The sequence below is a fragment of the Neomonachus schauinslandi genome, chromosome 2 (genome assembly GCF_002201575.2).
Source record: "Neomonachus schauinslandi chromosome 2, ASM220157v2, whole genome shotgun sequence".
Lineage (NCBI taxonomy): Eukaryota > Metazoa > Chordata > Mammalia > Carnivora > Phocidae > Neomonachus > Neomonachus schauinslandi.
Genome location: NC_058404.1, coordinates 75,801,972 through 75,821,086, shown reverse-complemented (window position 1 = coordinate 75,821,086; position 19,115 = coordinate 75,801,972). Strand labels below are relative to the sequence as shown.

Genomic DNA, 19,115 nt, shown 5'->3' with positions numbered 1-19,115 from the left:
GTGAACCAAATGGAAAACTGTGGCTGAAGAAAACAGCAGTTTGTTTAGCTGAATCGCCAGCTGAGGATCAGGCAACAAAGATAGCGACTGAGGGATGCCTCCCAGCCTCAACTTTCAGTGGCCTTTCAGCCTGGGGTCTTGGTGTTCAGATCCGTACTCTGAAAGACTCAGAGAAAAGTGGAAAAAAAAAAAGGAGAGCCACAGGCCTCTGCGTGCTCCTGTTAAGTCTCCCCTATATCCAGGGCCTCTCCATCGTACTCTATTATCAGGACTAAATGATCTATCACCTGAGCTCAGATGCTACCTCAGTGATCTTCCCCTGCCTTGTTATCACCAATAACTGCACCTTCTCTGTGACCTCAACGTCAAGCATCTCACTTTCCCAGCAACTATCTTTCCTGCACTCCTGAGAGCAAGAATGCCAATTCCAATCATTTTCAACCCCATTAGGATTTAGATCCACTGATTTTTGCCTTGCTTTACTCTCTACAGTCCCCTCACTCCTTACTTCCCTCCTTTCCAGCGTAATTTCATGATTTCTCATTATAATCACTCCCTTACCTGTACCCCCCTCATCGTACCCACTTCAGAGAACGTCAGCCACAGCTCTGCCCTCTCTGTGCCTCCACCCAGGTTGCTGAACACTGCCTATGAACACAACTCTGCCAATTTCACTTCAAATTCAAGTGGACACTTTCTGCTGTCCAGCAGTCAGACAATTATTTCTCTGGTCCATTCATCTCCCGCACTGGTACATGACTAGCTCACTCCTTCTTAAGTCCTTAATACTTCCCTTCCCATCTTCACTCTCAATAGATGATTTCCGTTCCACTGAGGAAATGGAAACAATCAGCAGAGAACTTCTACCACATCTCCTACCAACTGGCATCTGTATTCACATATTTACTTTTCTTCCTGCTGTACGAAAGACCTGTCTGTGCGCCAATGAAAGCATCCTCGGGGCGCCTGGGTGGCTCAGTCGTTAAGCGCCTGCCTTCGGCTCGGGTCATGATCCCAGGGTCCTGGGATCGAGCCCCACATCGGGCTCTCTGCTCGGCGGGAAGCCTGCTTCTCCCTCTCCCACTCCCCCTGCTTGTGTTCCCTCTCTCGCTGTCTCTCTCTGTCAAATAAATAAATAAAATCTTTAAAAAAAAAAAAAAAAAAAAGAAAGCATCCTCATGTCCCAACTGATGCATTAGGTCCAGTCCCCCTCCTGTCTGCTCAAGGACACTGCAGCAATTCTCCCGCATTCTCTCCTGCATCAATTTCTCCCTCTTCTAGATAATTCCATTAGCACACAAACATGAAATAATTTGTCCCATCTTTTTTTTTTTTTTAAGATTTTTTTTTTTTATTTATTTGACAGAGAAAGACACAGCAAGAGAGGGAACACAAGCAGCGGGAGAGGGAGAGGGAGAAAGCAGGCCTCCCACTGAGCAGGAAGCCCGATGCAGGACTTGATCCCAGGACCCCGGGATCATGACCCGAGCTGAAGGCAGATGCTTAACCGACTGAGCCACCCAGGCGTCCCAGTTTCTCAATTTCTCTTAACAGTAAAACCACTTTAAAAAATTGCCTTATTTACTGTTTCCAATTCTTCCCCTTTCTCTCTCAAATCTGTTGGTTTGCAACCACCTTGGAAGCTTCCCAGGTGTAATGTGAAACAGAGGGTAAGGAGAGACCAAAGAATTAGGCCACTTCAGATTGGTAGGTGGCAAGTTTAATAAGGAAGGGAATTGGTGGCTGCCCAAGACAAGTAGATCTCTATACCCATTTGCCAAATCTTCAAACTATGTAGAGGCCTTAACTGGGCTAGTCACATATATGGTCTGGATGGTCTCAATACCACATCACTATCTCAAGGATATGTCTTTGGAAAGCCTCTAAGAGTCTGAAAGGCAAACAGAACCCACAGTCCAAGGACAGAAGAGGGGGTAAGGAGCCTCTGAACGCCCAAGTCCAGTTCATGGGTCAACCGACACTCATGTCCACTTAATAACCTCTTTCAACAGAATCCATTCCATGATGCTAAATCCAATGGTCAGTTCTTCGTTGTCTGCAGCATTTGCCTGCCAATCACGTCCTCCTCCTTGAAACACTTTCTTCACTTGGCTTCCAGAAGACTACTATCATTCTCTGCCTAACTCCTGCTATCCTCTCAAGTCTCTTACTGGTTCCTGTTTATCTCATCTAAACTTTGGTGTGGTCAATCCTTAAAACTCACAGTGGGCTCTATTTCTACTTATTCCCTAGGTGACCTTATCTCATTTCATGGCTCTAAACACTTTGACATGTGGGTGACACCCTAATCTAGCCCTTCAGTTTGTAGCAACCTCCGGACTCTGTGCACATTCATAGATTCAACAGCCTACTAGATATTTCCAGTTGGACATCTATCAAGCATCTTAAGCTTAACATGCCCATAAATGAATTTCTTGTCTACCCCCCAAAGACCTGCTCCTCTTACAGTGTGCTCCATCTTAGTAAGTGGTTATTCCATACTTCCAGGGGCCTAGGCCAAAAACATCTGGGTCATTATGGACTCTTCTCTCATACCCACATCCAATTTATCAGCAAGTCTCATTAGCTCTACCTTCAAAATGCAACCAGAATCTACTTTTTTTTTTTAAGATTTTATTTATTTATTAAATTTTTTTTAATGTATTTGACAGAGAGAGAGATCACAAGCAGGGGGAGCAGGAGAGGGAGAAGCAGGCTCCCTGCTGAGGAGGGAGTCTGATGTGGGGCTCAATCCCAGGGCCCTGGGATCATGACCTGAGCTGATGGCAGATGGTTAACTGGCTGAGCCACCCAGGCACCCCCAGAATCTACCACTTCTTACCACTTTTGCCCTCACAGCTCTGGTCCAAAGCCATCATTACCTCCTGCCCAAATTATTGTAACAGTTTTCTAACTGGTTTCCTTGCTTCTACCCCTGACCATTCTCAACCTAGTAGTCACTGTGATCCATTTAAAACTTTAAGTTAGACCAAAATCTTCCCATTTTACCAAGAATAAAAGCCAAAGTCCTCACAGTAGCCCATGAGGACCTACACGGTCTGGCTGATTCCCTGTCTGACCTCATTTCCTATCGCTGGCACCCCTCACTCACTCTGCTCTAGCTTCAGTGTTTCTCAAATGTCCAAATACACCCCTGCTTTGGGGGCTTTGAACTGCTATCATTTGTGCTTCAACCCCTCTTCCCTCAGGTAACCACTGGCTCAATGCCTCTCTTTCCTCCAATACCTGCTCAGAAATTACCTAAGTGATGTCTTCCCTGACCACCCCACCACAGAATTCCTTTCCTGTTCTATTTTTCTCCAAAGTATTTCTCATGATCTAAAACTAGAGTATAAGCTCCATGAGGACAGAGGCTTTTTCTATGTTGTCACTCCTCCTATTCTAGAACAGTGTCTGGCATGGGCAATGAAAAAATGATTACTGAATAAATGAATGATGTCTCCTGGACTTGGAAGGCTACCGTAGCATGGAGGGAAAGACTACTAGACAAGAAGTCGGGAGATCTGGATTTGAATCTTATTACAGTAGTCCCCCCTTATCCGCAGTTTCGCTTTCCAGTTTCGGTTACCCCTGGTCCACCGTGGTCCCGAGCAGCAGGTATCATCAGAAGGTCTGTACTAGCCTAACGCACTGGGTCACAACACCTACCTTAATCACCTCACTTTACCTAATCACACAGGCATTTTATCATCTCCCAGCACCACAGTAAGATATTTTGAGAGAGAGAGGCCACATTCACATAACTTTTATTATAGCATAGTGTTATAATTGTTCTATTTATTATTAGGCATTATGGGTAATCTCCTACTGTACCTAACTTATAAACTAAACTTTATCCTAGGAATGTATGTATAGGAAAAACAGTATACTTTGGGTTTGGTACTATCTGTGGTTTCAGGCCTCCACTGGGGGTCTCAGAATATATCCCCCAGGGATAAGGAGGGGGACTACCATAGTAGACTAGGAAATAGAAGCAATTCCCAGTTTTGCTAGTGCACAGTAATACAACTAGTTAAGTCATTTAACCTCCAAGGTCCTCAGTTTCCTCATCTATAAAATAGAAATGAAAACCCTCACAGTCACTGTGTGGAGGAAAATGTTCTGCAAATGTAAAATACTGTAAAGCTTCTGTAACTGATCACATGCTAAACTATTCAGAAATCAATGTAACATTTCTACACAAAAAAAGTTTATTCTCTTTGTAAACTACAAGAACCACCTGAATTATAACAAAGACTTTAAACTGTCCTTCTCTCTCCAGAGTTTGTAATTTATCTACATTATTAATTATACACATTAGTATCCTAATACACTAGTATCTAACTTCTGGGCATTCTGGCTGAAATAATCTTTGCTTTCTATCCATTTCACCCAGGGCCAGGCACTGAAGGACCAGACCTCAGAAGTACGGCTGCAAGACCCAGGGGGAACTGGGGCCTGAAGCACCCTCTGCTGTCCAGGGAGAGAGGAAGTCTGGGGCTTCTGTCTGGGGTGGGGGAGGGGCAGACCTTTCTATTCCCTTCTAAATAGGGGAGATGAGACTGCATATGTTGAAATCTTTGGTACTTTTCTTGGGTTCTGAAATTGTCCTCCTCACCTGCCTCCCTGCAGCCCCTGACCAAACAAAGCTGAGACAGGCTCTCATAGAGGCAGAAATACAAGCTGGTTACTTAGTCAAGAAAATAAAATGTCAATAAAATGTTAAGACAGTCTGAAGGGTATCCAGAAAATACAGACCTCACCAAAGCACAGCTGGAAAAACTGGTACTTGAAAGAGGAAAGAGGCATCTTCTCTAAATTCTACTTTTGTTTCAAGTTACATAACAAGAAATATAAATACTTATTTAGTTCTTCACAGAAATGCCTTAATCATGACTCAGAATGATGGCATTAGCATGTATTAAGAGAATATAAAAACCAAGGTATGTTTCTCAGTCCTCTAGAAAACTTCTTGTTACATTAACCCCTGCACTTTTTATAATATGATAACAAACTCACTGAATTTATTGCCAAGGAGGAAAAAGTTACCTCCTGACTAGAGAGTTTGATTATGCTTATTAGTATGCTTCAGATGATGTGAGCTATGCAGCTCAACCTTTTTCTTTTCTGCTTTCGTCTCTAGAAAGTTTCAAGTTAAATTAATTCTCGATTTTAATAATCCCATTCTTGATTTTTAGAAGTATAATTCCCCCCCCCCCCCGCCGGCCATTTCTATAGGCCTTCTAATCCCACTCATTTTTATTGTACCCAGTATGTCCTCCTGTGCCAAGCACAGCTCTGGAATTAAAGAGTCTAAGTAACTGTGTCATTGTCATCATCATCATCCTCATCATGGTTTTAAAAATAGCAACCAACATTTGCTTAGCACACTTAGGTTATGCGCTGTATCCAAGTTCATTCAGATTTCAGAAGCACCTGCTCCCTTTTTTTTAATGAACAGGAGACCGATTATTAACAAAAAACATCCTGAGTTATTTCCTTATTCTATTTCTCTCCAACTAGATTGCCAACAACTTGAAGGTAGGCAGCCCCCATAATCCATGCTTCCTTATAAATTCTGCCACATTTGGCACAATACCTTGTACATGATAAAGATCTAATAAATATTTGCTGACTTAGGAAGGCAAAGGACAAATTACAACAGGTAAAGACTGACACAAAAAGGGGAAAGAGACAGCAAGAAATACTGGTCAGCTAACTGACCGGTTTATTTCCTCTTCTTTATTTTCTTCTGTCAATTCTGTAACTGGTCAAGAGGCCAAGGACTTAGGGCACAGCCCTTTGGGAGCCAAGCTCAGGGATCTGCCCCAGGTTGGTTCACCTTCAGCCAGGGAGTAACTACATGACAGAAACTAGGGCAAGTCCCTGAGATGTGGCAGGCTGGACAGAGGGGGGACTGTGAGCCTGGCCTTGCCCCACACCAGGTTCACTGCACTGACTGAGCCCAGCTCCTTCCAGTGCCCACGCCCAACTTGCCCCTCTTCCTACTGGCAGAACCCCAGACATCCTGCTCTCCTGCACAGCAGGGGGCGCCTCGGGTCTCAGCTCCTCCCCCTGGGTCCTGAAGCTGCACTTTTGAAGTCTGGTCCCTTCAGTGCCTGGCCTGTGTGAAAACCAAAGGAGAGGAGGGGGTGAAGAAGACGCATCCATCCAGGAGAAGCTGGTCCTGCCCCCCTTCTCCGGCTGCTCCCCAGCTGGCCTCTCCCTGGGAGCCTAAGTCCAGAAAGAAGGAAGTGCTGATTCTGAGGAAAAAGACATGGGCCCTGCTGGTTGTATCTTCTTGCTGCCCCTTCTGCTGGGGATCTCAGGTGTGTTCCCAGGGTGAGGAGAGTCCTAGGCGGGGGTAGGGGCTCCAGCCCAGGAGAAGCTGCACAGGGCATGGGCTGTGGGCCTCCTATGGCAACAAGAATTCATCACAGGTGTCTCCCACATACCCCCTTTTCTCTCCCTAGGCACCAATGAGGAGGAACCAGAGAATCTCCTGAAGTCAAGTAAGATGCCCCAGCCAGGGCAGCATGACTGGGTGGACCAAGTGACGGGAATTTGTGCCCAGCTGAAGAGAGGACACCAGTTTGGGAAAGGAGCACGGAGGGGTGGGGGCGGAGGGGTAGGTTTCTGGGCAGATCTCCCATGCCTTTCTCCTCTTTGCCGGCAGTCTGTGGGCGGCCCGCCATCTCATCTGGCATTGCCTCAGGCAGGGAGGCCAACGTGGGCCAGTGGCCCTGGCAGGTCAGCATCCGCCAGGGCTTGCTTCACATCTGTGCAGCCACTCTCATCTCACAGCAGTGGGTGCTGACAGTGGCAAGCTGCTTCCGGTGAGTGCGGGCCTTGCTTCAGGGAGATCCGTCCGGGGACTTGGGTGACAGGTCAGACGGGAAATTACCTTGCACTGCCCAATAGAGTACACTGTGCCCTAGAAGTGGGTCCAAAGGTTTCCTGCCCTAGCTCTCAAGTCAATGCAACTACTCTTAAGATTTCAAGCATCTTCATATTTGACAATCGCCTTGGCTGAAATGAATGCCTAAAAACAGTTATTCCCTGTGCCCCCAACTCAGTCTCTACCCAAAGGAGATATTCCCTGGGGAGGGATCCCCCCTTTCCAGCATGCCACATCTTCACACCACTCTGGATGCACTCTTTACTTTCCCCAGGTGACCTCATCCTCTCCTATGGTTTACAATGTCATATATTTGCTGATAACACCCACATTTACATCACTGGCCCCAAACTCTAGTTCTGCTGCATTTCCATAGGGAAGCCTCACTGGTACCTTCAAGGTCACGTGTTCAAAACAGAGCTACAATTTCACCACCACCACCATTCCCAAACCGACTTCTATCTTCTCTATCTCATTCAACAACATAACCAGCTGCTCAGGCCATACTCAGAAATGTGAAGCCCACTCCCCCTCACCCTCCATATGCCAATTCTGTCAGTTTTTTTTTTTAAGATTCTATTTATTTATTTGAGAGAGAAAGAATGAGAGAGAGCGAGTACATGAGAGGGGGGAGGGTCAGAGGGAGAAGCAGACTCCCTGCTGAGCAGGAAGCCCGATGCGGGACTCGATCCAGGGACTCCTGGATCATGACCTGAGCCGAAGGCAGTCGCCTAACCAACTGAGCCACCCAGGCGCCCCAATTCTGTCAGTTTTACTTCCAAAATATACTTCGACTCAAGCATAGCTGTCCTCAGACCACTGCAGTAGTATAACACGTTTTGCTACTTGATTCATATACATAACAAAGTGATTTTTCAAAAAGTCAGAGGCAAGATCATGCCACTCCCTCCTTCAAATCCTTCAGTGGCTGCCCAGGCAACTTAGAATAAAAACCAGATGCCTCACTGTGGCCTATAAGCTGTAGATCACCAGATATGTGCTCATTTTTCCAACCTCATGTCATTCTACTACAGGTTTATTTTGATTCCTAGAAACTGCCAAGTTCTTTCTCACCGTCCGGGCCTTTGCATAGTCTATTCCCTCTATCTCAAATGCTTTTCCTGATAGCTCTTCTCATGGCTGTCTTTTGTGGGCCTCTGTTGAGAACTTCTCTCTTCAATGAGACCTCTGAAGATTGGTCTCAATCTTCAAAGGTACTTGAATTGAGTACCTGATTGCCCAATCCAAAGACTCTTCCCCTATCCCTTACTCTCTAACTTAAAATCCTGTTTTTATCATAGTATTTATCACAGTTTAAAATGCTGTACTTGTTAAATTGTCTGTTGCTCGTCTGTCTTCTTTCCCTCCCCTCTCTCTCACATTCGTGGTGTGCACAAGGATGCACATGCACGCACACAATCCAATAGCCCTCTGAGGGCCAGATCATGTCTAAGTCTCATTTGTACTCTCAGGAAATGCTCAATACTTAGTGAAGGAACAATGCTTAAGAAGAGTCAGAGAAAAAAATGCAACCTCCAGAACTATGGGCTCTGCTGTGACAATCCATGGCAGAGTCACGAGAAACCCATGGTCCCCCACTCTGCTTCTCTTCTCAGGTCTAAGGACACCAGAAAATACAATGTATTGGTGGGGTCACTTCAGATCTCTGGTCACCCCGGCTCCAAAACGACGATAATCCCTGTGTCCAGGATTATCCTCTATCCTCACTTCCAGAGAAACACAACTAGCGCCATCGCTGTGGCAAAACTGGCCTACCCAGTTTCTTTTACCCCAGTTGTCCTGCCCATCTGCCTCCCCTCATCTGCAGTCCAGCTCAAGAACTCAACCTCCTGCTGGGTGACTGGATGGGGCTATTCTGGAATACACCAACGTGAGGATAAGTAGATCTTCTGAGCTCTCTTTCCTCAACTGACATTCTCTCCCCCTACTCTCTATCCCAGCCCCAGCATCAGATACATTGTACTCTCCAGGCAATTAATCTGAGATGCCACAGACTTCAAAGTCTCCTTGACCCTATTACCTCCCCCCTTTGCTTTCACACTCCTGCTGTGATCTCTTTGGCTTATTTATATCTGCTTTTGCTCTTGTTTAGCAATAGTGCTAAGACCTTAAAAGTGAGAAGGACAAGACAATGAGCTTAGAGAGAAGGTAGCTCTCAGTCTGAGATGTAATATAGCTCTCGCTCTGCACCCGGGTAGTGTGTGTGGTTAGATGGAGAGGGGAAGCAGGCAGGAAGATGTATTCAAAAAAGTAAGGCTGCTCAGCAAGTCTCAAGGCAGATGAGGAGAGTAGAGCTTCATGCCTGAATCAACGGTCTTCATTCTCTGGAGTATGTTAGATCTACCTCTTCATATGCTATGGAAGATAACAATATATTCCAAGGCCAAATGAGGTAATTCTGCGTCATTCATTGTTTTGGGTTTTCCTGAATCACAAGATTTTCTGTTATTTGTGGCATCTGAGTGGGAGCAAATGCCTTCGGCCCTGTTCAGACCCAGGGAACTCGGCCCTTAGGCTATTTCCCCGAACTGGAAGGCAGAGTGCCATCTGATATGGAGGCAGAATATTTAAAATCAGAGCTGAAATCCCTGAAAACCAGAGGCATAAAATCTGTATCCCTAGCTGAAAGTTGCTTCCTAATTTTTTAAGACAGCTCTGATTCTTTTTGATCTTACAGATATGAAGCCATCTTACATACTGAAGGAGCTAAAGGTGCCCCTTATTGATCTCCAGACATGCAGTGACTACTATCAGAAAGCAAACTTGCATGGAATCAAGCCCATCATCAGTGAAGAAATGATCTGTTCCAAGCTCCCAGTGGGGCAGATGGATCAGTGTATAGTAAGAATCCATCCTGTAGGCACCTTCCAGAACTCTCCCCTTTCCCATATGTCTATTCCATGTCTTGTATCTTCAGAATCCCTGGGTAAATCCAGCAGTGTCTGGACAGGCCCTAACTCCACAGTTCTTGACTCAACGATTGGGAGAGTTACCCTCTTTGCCCTGTGCCTGGCCTAGTCATCTTTCTTCTCTCCCCAGGGCAGTAGAGGAGATCCCCTGACATGTAGAGTGGAGGATTTCTGGGTCCTGGCAGGAGTGGTCAGCTGGGGATCAAACTGCATCCGAACCAATGAGCCTAGAATATATACAAACATCAGTTTCTACAAATCTTGGATTGAGAAGTCAGCCATTTCACATACTGACTTTTCTGCTGTCCTCAGTCTGGACTTCTCTGGGCTCCTCCCTGTAATGCTTCTACCTCTCATTTTCCTGGGGCTACCCTAACTGGCTGAGGTTAGTATGACCAGAGTTAAGTGACAATTAAGAATGAGAAAAAAGGGGGTAAATTCTAGAAGTTGATGGCTTTTGTTTTTATTTTTTAAATAGGCTCCATGCCCGGTGTGGAGCCCAACAACCCTGAATCAAGACCTGAGCTGAGATCAAGTTGGACACTTAACCGACTCAGCCACCCAGCTGCTCCTAGAAGCTGATGGTTTTGATGAGAGATTCTGAAGATTCACCAAGACAGATGCAGTTCTGCTATTTGGACTAGTCACCACAGGCTTAATCTGTTTGTTGCCTTTTATCCCCAAGTCAACCTGGAAAGCAAGGTTCCCAGTGTTAATAAAGTTTGGTTGATTCCAACTGTTATTTCTGATATTCACTCTTCTTGATGAAACTGGAGACAGCGCCTGGGGAAATCCAAAAGCATAGAACTTCAGGGCTGGAAAAGATCTGGAAATCACCTGGCCCAACCAATCCCATATTCTACCGATAAAGAAACTGGAGTCCAGAGAGGTTAGTAAGTTTGCCCTTGCTGAATTCCAGATGAAAATCATCCAGTATGGGCCTAGACTGGGTTCTGAAGAGAAGGCAAGGACTCAGAAGATTAGGTTTCAGTAAAAGCACAGCAGGAAAGAGGAGCCAAGGGCAGTGGATTAGTTATTCCTGTACAACAAATCACCCCAAAACTTCACAGCTGAAAAAACTCAAAAACTGATTACCTCACAGCTTCTAGGGTCAGTAATCAGGGAGGGTTTAGCCAGGTGCTTCTGGCTCGGGGTTTTTCAAGGGGCTGCTGCTATATCAGCTGTTCACCTCAAAGCTCAACTAGAAAAGAAGCTGTGGTCAAGCTCACTCATAGGTCTGTGGCAGGCCCCAGAGGATCTGCTTCTAAGGTCACTCACACAGACACCTCTGTAGGGCTGCCTCAGGGCAGCTGGCTTCCCCTAGAGCGAAGGAGCCAAGATAAAGCGAAAGAGAGCACCCAAGATGGAAGCCATGGTCTTTTCATAACCTAATTTCAAAACTGACATCTCATTACTTCTACTGTGTTCTAGTCTTCATTTATTTTTTTTTATTTCTCCATACCCAACGTGGAGCCCAATGCAGGGCTTGAACTCATGACCCTGAGATCAAGACCTGAGCTGAGAAATAAGTCAGAGAAAGACAAGTATCATGTGATCTCACTGATATGAGGAATTCTTAATCTCAGGAAACAAACTGAGGGTTGCTGGAGTGGTGGTGGGTGAGAGGGATCGGGTGGCTGGGTGATGGACACTGGGGAGGGTATGTGCTATGGTGAACTCTGTGAATTATGTAAGACTGATGAATCACAGACGTGTACCTCTGAAACAGATAATACATTATATTAAAAAAAAAAAAATAGTAGGAAGGGAAAAATGAAGGGGGGGAATCGGAGGGGGAGAAGAACCATGAGAGACTGTGGACTCTGAGGAACAAACTGAGGGTTCTAGAGGGGAGGAGGGTGGGGGGATGGGTTAGCCTGGTGATGGGTATTAAGGACGGCACGTATTGCATGGAGCGCTGGGTGTTATACACTAACAATGAATCATGGAACACTACATCAAAAACTAATGATGTAATGTATGGTGACTAACATAACATAATAAAATTAAATTTAAAAAAGGGGGGGGACCTGAGCTGAGATCAAGAGTCTGATGCTCAACTGACTGAGCCATCCAGGCACTCCTGCTGTATTCCAGTCTTTAAAACAGTGAGTCAACGAGGTATGAATATCAGAGGCAAGAATCACTGAGGCCTTGGACCTTAAAGGCTACCTTCTACAGGTAGAGTCAGGGAAAGGTGTGGACTAAGGAGCTAGGAAGCTAAAACTGACCAGCATTTAGTAGTCAAGGATTAAATGGAGGGATAGGGAGTTTAAATAGAGATATTCAGGGGACAATGCCTTCTGAGCCTCCCATTAACTCTACCCACTGAAAGCACCTCATGATTGTACTCTTAGGTGTCCTGGGGTTGAGGGAATGTATTTATTAGAGAGATCTCCAACTCGCAATTTCCTGACTAAAGACTGGTCTAAGAACATGTCTCATGTAAGAAATCTATGGCTGCTTTATCCCTGTCCTTTTCCTCGGCAGGTATACAAAGAGTGGTTAAGAACATGGGATCTGAGGGGAGCCTGGGTGGTTTAACTGGTTAAGTGTCTGCCTTTGGCTCAGGTCATTGAGCCCTGAATCAGGCTGCCTGCTCAGCTCAGAGGGGAGCCTGCTTTTCCCTCTACCCTCCGCTCCCCCTGCTTGTGCTCTGTCAAATAAATAAATAAAATCTTAAAAAACAAACAAACAAACATGGGATCTGACACTGGCCAATGCTGACTTAATTTATGGATTTCATAAGAAGCTGATTAAAATAATAACAGGATTCTCTGTATTACTAGGCAAATAATAGTAAAAAAATAACTGGAAGAAGTTTTGGCAAGACAGTGGAGTGAACAACAACAAAGTGGACATCCCTTGCTCAAATTTCATTAAATACCAATAAAATCATTGCTTTAAAAGGAAGATTTTCATTAAAAACTGCAAAGATAATTACATAAAAATACATAAATTAAATCTGGGCCATTAAAAAGCTTCCCATACATATGAAAATGGTAAGAACTTTGAAAAAAAAATTCCTTAAATGAAAAAATGATACAAAGTATAAGCAGGATTCAAAGAATGATTACAATTTATTCTCAAAGGGACACCATTCATGATAATAAGCTTTCCTCAGGATTTTTTTTTTTAGATGACAACACTACAGAATGGCAAGCAAGGACATATTAACATAACTAACAAAATTAACCAAAGATAAACTCACTAGGGGCGCCTGGGTGGCTCAGTCATTAAGCGTCTGCCTTGGGCCGGGGTTGTGATCCCAGGGTCCTGGGATCGAGCCCCGCATCGGGCTCCCTGCTCGGCGGGAAAGCCTGCTTCTCCCTCTCCCACTCCCCCTGCTTGTGTTCCCTCTCTCGCTGTGTCTCTCTCTGTCAAATAAATAAAATCTAAAAAAAAAAAAAAAGATAAACTCACTAAACATGTGAAACTCTAAATAAGTTAAAAAGATAACAGTGTGAGAAAAGACAATGGATCTAGATACTAGAGCCAAGAAATCCAACGGGGAGATAAAAGGTTTTAGAATCAGGAAATAAAATAGTTGAAAGGCACCTTACAAGTTATCAGTTACCTGACTCTCAACTCAAGGCGTTAAGTCCGCTTATTTAACAGACCCAGTGGATGACTCTTACACGTGTTCACATAGCAGCACTGGAAAATCAACTAAATAACTGCTGGGAATGGATAACGACAACTATTTCTACTACACGGCACTGTCCCACCCCTTTCCCATCAGGATCCTCTAAAACTGAAACAGGAAAATTTTTTACACATAATGCATGAGATGGAATGAGATAATTATCCGTAAAAAGAACCCCCCCCCAAAATTTCAGCAAATACATGCCTTCTGTGTTTTAGGAAAAAGCTGAACTTGGAGATCTGAGTATAATGTCAAAGCAACATAAGAGGCATGAAATCATCAGTGAGAAGCTTAAATCTATCAATGGCATTAGGCACTGACTGTAATCGGAAGGGGAAGGGGTCAGCATGGAATCCAAGGCAGCAAAAGCCAGATAACTATACATGTTCATCAGACCCTAGGCTGTTAAGGGGAAAGAGACTCTGAGTCTGATGAGTATAAACATCACATTTTTTTAGAAAAATACGTTCCGTAATGGAGAAGTGCTCTTTCACCTAGTTTTCATAAAAAAGGGCTATTTCATCCTAATAAGTGAAATGCTCGTGGAGATTAACCACTTCCATTTATTCAGATCCTAAGTCTCTTCAAACCACCACCCATTTACTAATCTGTCCCTACTCATATCAAGAAGATGTGCCCTGGTTAGGAAAAATGAAAATTCCAAATAATGGAAATGAATAGTCCTCAATGCAAATAAACATTCTGGCTCATACACAGGTCTCTTAAAATTTAGTCAGTCTCTTGAATTTGATGTATTCTAGGTGTTCTGACAAACCTTGAATTTCTGAAGCTGAAAAAGCTAAGGCCCCAAAGCCTAAATTGAGAGGACTTGTGCAAAGTCATGTTGCCTGTGAAAGATCTGCCTAAGTGGACTCTCTGGGTGACATGACATCTTTATCTCATCTCTGTAGCAGGAATTTATATTTACTTTATGCCTCCTCTGTATTGCCTAGTATGCTGATCACTTCTTTTTTTTTTTTTTTTTGAAGATTTATTCATTTTAGAGAGAGAGCACACATGCATGCATGAGAAGGGGGCAAGGGGGAGGGGCAGAGGGAGAGGGAGAGGGAGAGAGAATACCAAGCAGACTCTCTGCTGAGCATAGAGCCTGACGCAGGGCTCAATCTCACGGCCCCGAGATCACAACCTGAGCCAAAACCAAGAGTCAGATGCTTAACTGACTGTGCCACCCAGGCACGTCCTGATCACTTTAAATATTATCTTACTTAGTCCTAACAAATCAAGAAGGGATTATTTATCTTGCTTTCACAAATCAAAATACACACGCACACACACAAAACACAACTGAGGCCCAGAGAGGTTAAGTAACTTGGGATCTTTGATCCCAAAGATCACACAGCTAATATTTGATTAAATAGATTTATCTAGGAATGTCTGACTCAAAAGATCTGGCTCTTTCCACTATACCAGATTACCTCCACTCACTGTTAGAAGGCTCTACTAAAGGTTCATCTTTATACTATGCCGAAATAACACTGTCCTTTGGTTCTAGTTATTTGTACTTATTATACTCTTAGCTCCATTTGTAATTATTTGGGTGTCCACAGCTTTACTTCTCCTGAATAGACAACAGCAGCCTTGAGAAAATAAGCAGCTATCCTAGTCATCTTCTTGACCTTCTCGCAGCATCTAATATAGAGACCTGCAAACAGTAAGCATCAAATCTTACTTTCTAAAAAACAAAATGAGAGCTATAGACTATAGAAACCCAGTTGTCAAAACCATAGGAAGAATTCCTTTAGTATGAGTACAAGGAAACAAATATAAAAAGGGAAATATTTTTTCTCTTAGCCTCAAAAGAACAAGACCAACAGCTCTTGCAAAGGGCTACTGGTTGATGCGCAGGTAGTAGGGCCCTGGGCAAGTAGGATGGAGCTCAGAGCAGGATCAGTCCCTGTGGAGAAGGTGAGTGCAGGAGAGGGAAACTATATATTGGCCAAGAAGGCAAAGAGCTGGGAAGAGGAAAAGGGTATCTCTAAAAGGTTATCCAGGGCCTGGCCCTGACATAATGGATGCCGAGTATATGGACTAATTCTAGAACATACTAGTTAGTGGAACTAAAGCTGGACTAAAAATGTCTTGTACAAGTTGAAGAACTAAGACCAGACTAGATCTTTTATTTTATTTATTTATTTAATTTTAAAGATTTTGTTTATTTATTTGACAGAGAGAGAGAGAGCACGAGCAGGGGGAGCAGCAGAGGGAGAGGGAAAAGCAGGCTCCCCACTGAGCAGGGAGCCCGATGCGGGACTCGATCTGAGGACCCTGGGATCATGACCTGAGCCGAAGGCAGACGCTTAACGACTGAGCCACCCAGGCGCCCCGGACTAGATCTTTTAATAGGCCTAGGGTCTACTGTTGCAAGGTGACAGAAAAGGCAAAATGCCAGAGTAATCAATTATTCCTTAAAAGATTGTTTTATAAGGGAATTTATTCATTTTCCAATGTAATACATCAATCTAATGGGTTGAATTAGAAGACACACAATGGAATCTATTTGCCCTTCCCAGAAATACAGACAAAAACCTACAAAACTTGCAAATCTATTGCTGTCCCTGTTTTACTCTCAGAGTGCTCAAGAGAAGACTGCATCCCTGAAGTGGTATCCCTGCTCTACAGCGGTGGTTCCCAACTGAGGGTGATTCAGCCCCCCGGGGGACATTTGGCAATGTCTGGAGACAATTCTGTTTGTCATGACTGGAGGTGGTAGTACTCCAGTAAAATAAAGGCCAGAGATGCTGCTTAACATCCTACAATACACAGGACAGCACCCCACAATAAAGAACCATCTGGCCCAAAACGCCAGTAGAGCCAATGCTGAGAAATTCTTATCCGTGGGCACCATCAACATTAATCTAAGCAGGGCACCTGGGTGGCTCAGTCATTAAGCAGCTGCCTTCAGCTCAGGTCATGATCTCAGGGTCCTGGGATCGAGCCCCACATCAGACTCTCTGCTTGGCGGGGAGCCTGCTTCTCCCTCTCCCATTCCCCCGCTTGTGTTCCTCCTCTCGCTATCTCTCTCTCTGTCAAATAAACAAATCTTTAAAAAAAAAAATTAATCTAAGCCATCACCAACATGACCTGTTTGTCCAGAATTAAGTTAGTTCTTAAAACGGAGATATTAGTTCAAAAACAACAATAAAAACAGCAGCTACTATTTATTATTGCATCCTTAAATAAGCCAAACCCAACCTAAGTACTTCCACTTTTTTTTATAAAAGACTTTGAGTGAGCGAGCAAGCACACAAGCAGGGGGAGGAGACAGAGGGAGAGGTAGCAGCAGACTCCCCCACTGAGCAGCGAGCCCGATGCAGGAATCTGCAGGGCTCGATCCCAGGATCCTGGGATCATGACCTGAGCCGATGGCAGCCGCTCAGCCAACTAAGTGACCCAGATGCCCCCTAAGAACTTTCACTTTATCTCATTTAATTTTTACAAAAAATCTTGTGGTGTATTATTATTCTCATTTTGCAAAGATGAAAAAGTCCTAAGTCGGCCACAGCTGCATGCAATAAAGCTCCTACCACTACGACCACCTTGCCACTTTCCAAACCAACAGTTATTGTGTATAGCAGAGGTATTTAAAGATAATTTTAATGTTAACAGGGTAATGATCTGGGAACACAGAATCCAAGACCTGGAGACAGTGCAGGATAAGAAAGGCAGACAGCTAAAAGAGCTTCTCAGGAAAGTCTCTGGAGTGCCATTAGCACCTACTCTCTGACTTCCAATTCCCTGGCACTTCCTTATCTGAGGAGAAGAAGGGGAGCGGTAAAACGGCAGACCAACATGTTTCTAGACTGCTACACCAAAAATAAGAAAATATTTGCAGAGGGATAACTGGGGCATAGACAAAGGTAAATGAATAAAGATAAACAGATAAATAAGCAATGCATAATTCAATGTTACACCTGTAAAGAATCTGATCAACTGATTCCAATGCCTTCACAGAATAGTTGAAAACACAGGTCTTAGGAACAAAGTGACTTAGGATCATATAGCCATCCCCATGAAAACAACAGAATAGTACTGTGGGTTGAAAACCAGAGGAGACTTCTCCAATTCCAACTCTTTAAAAATGAACATTTTCTGGAGAGGGCCCAAGGTGGCAGCGCTGAAAGATCTTAAACTCACCTCCTCCCATGGACACACCAAATCTATAGCTACAACATACAAATCACTTCCCCCTAAAAAAGCTCTGAAAACTAGACGAACTGCTCTCCACAACAATGGATAAAAGGAGCACATCAAGATACGCAGGAGAAACAGAGATAACAGTCTCACAAAACACCCCACCCCTGGCATGGTGACAGACAACAGGGAGGGATCTCACCAAACAGGCACTTCTCCCAGGGGGAGGGGGAGGGGGAGGTTGGTGCCCCATACTGAGCAACCTACCCCTGGTATCCACACAGGAAACAGAAGCCTCCAAAACGTCTGCCTTGGAAAGCCAATGAGGCTCATGTCTGGGGTTCCCGAAGTGTTACAGGAGCCTGAGATCCCCCTCTTGGGGGGCTCACACGTAGTCTTGCTGGCTCCGAGACGCAAGGAAAAACAGGTCTGAAAAGTGCCTACACTCTATGTGACGGAGATTCTTTGCTGATCTGGGAGCAGCAGCTGGAGGAGGGGAGACAGCTGAGATGCTCACCAGAGATGGAAGCCCTCCGGGACGCCACTGCCCCACGGCCCACACAGCCTGCTAGCACAGGCGGGCAAGTGCGCATGCAGTACCGTCCTGCCGCTGTGCTGCGACAGGTCGGGGCAAGAAGTCGCAGCACTTGCTAAGGCTGGGGAGTGAGGGCAGAGGCAACACTCCCTTGGCTCCCTGGCTGGGGCAGGTCACAGAGCTCTCCCACTCTCTAAAGTCGGTGAATGTGGGCAACTGCAACCCTCTCCTGCCCCCTGACTGGGGCTGGTGACTGTCAACAGTCGAGGCATTCTCCCACTACCAGCCTCAAGCCCAAGTGTGCAAACAGAAAAGGCACTTCCACTGAATCCCTGAAGCCCACAGATGCACTCAGTCAAGACATTTTCCCCTGCCTTTCTGCAGCCAGTGACTGTGCCCTGCCCCCACACTCTCCAACTGACTCACTAAAGCCAGCAGGTGCATGCAATCCATGATTGATTGCCTGGCCCCGAGACCAAGAGGACTGGTGTCCCAAAGCTCCATGGAACGGCATAACAACTGCAAAGGCAGTTCTTGGCAGGCTCGGACCCCCAGGGCACTACCCAGACAGCAGACTGAAACACATCCCCAGTCTTCCCGTGAATAAAACGTATTCACTTAGCCTGGAGCTTCAGCCTGAAGGATAGGCTTCAGGTTTCCCTCACAAAGAGAGGCTAAGGAGTGGTCCCAGGGAACATATGCAGGAAGACACCAACCTTGTGCACTCTGCTGACTTCACTACAGTCAATTCTGCTACTGGGTACCTTGAAGAAAACAGAACACTAATTCGAAAAGACGTATGCCCCCCTACGTTCACTGCAGCATTATTTACAGGAGCCAAGATATGGAAACAACCTAAGTGTTCAGGGATGGATAAATGGATAAAGAAGATGTGATATCCACCTATCTATCTATCTATCTATCTATCTATCTATCTATCTATCTAATGGAATA

General features: G+C 44.9%; 1 protein-coding gene across 1 annotated transcript in view; it reads left to right on the top strand.

Moving 5' to 3' along the window:
• The window catches only part of PRSS48 (serine protease 48), a 56,887-nt gene that overhangs the window by 11,802 nt on the left and 25,970 nt on the right, over nt 1-19,115 (top strand). Inside the window, 2 exon segments of the mRNA XM_044913076.1 lie at nt 6,474-6,512; nt 9,597-9,760. Of these exon segments, the coding sequence (XP_044769011.1) occupies nt 6,474-6,512; nt 9,597-9,760 (203 nt within the window).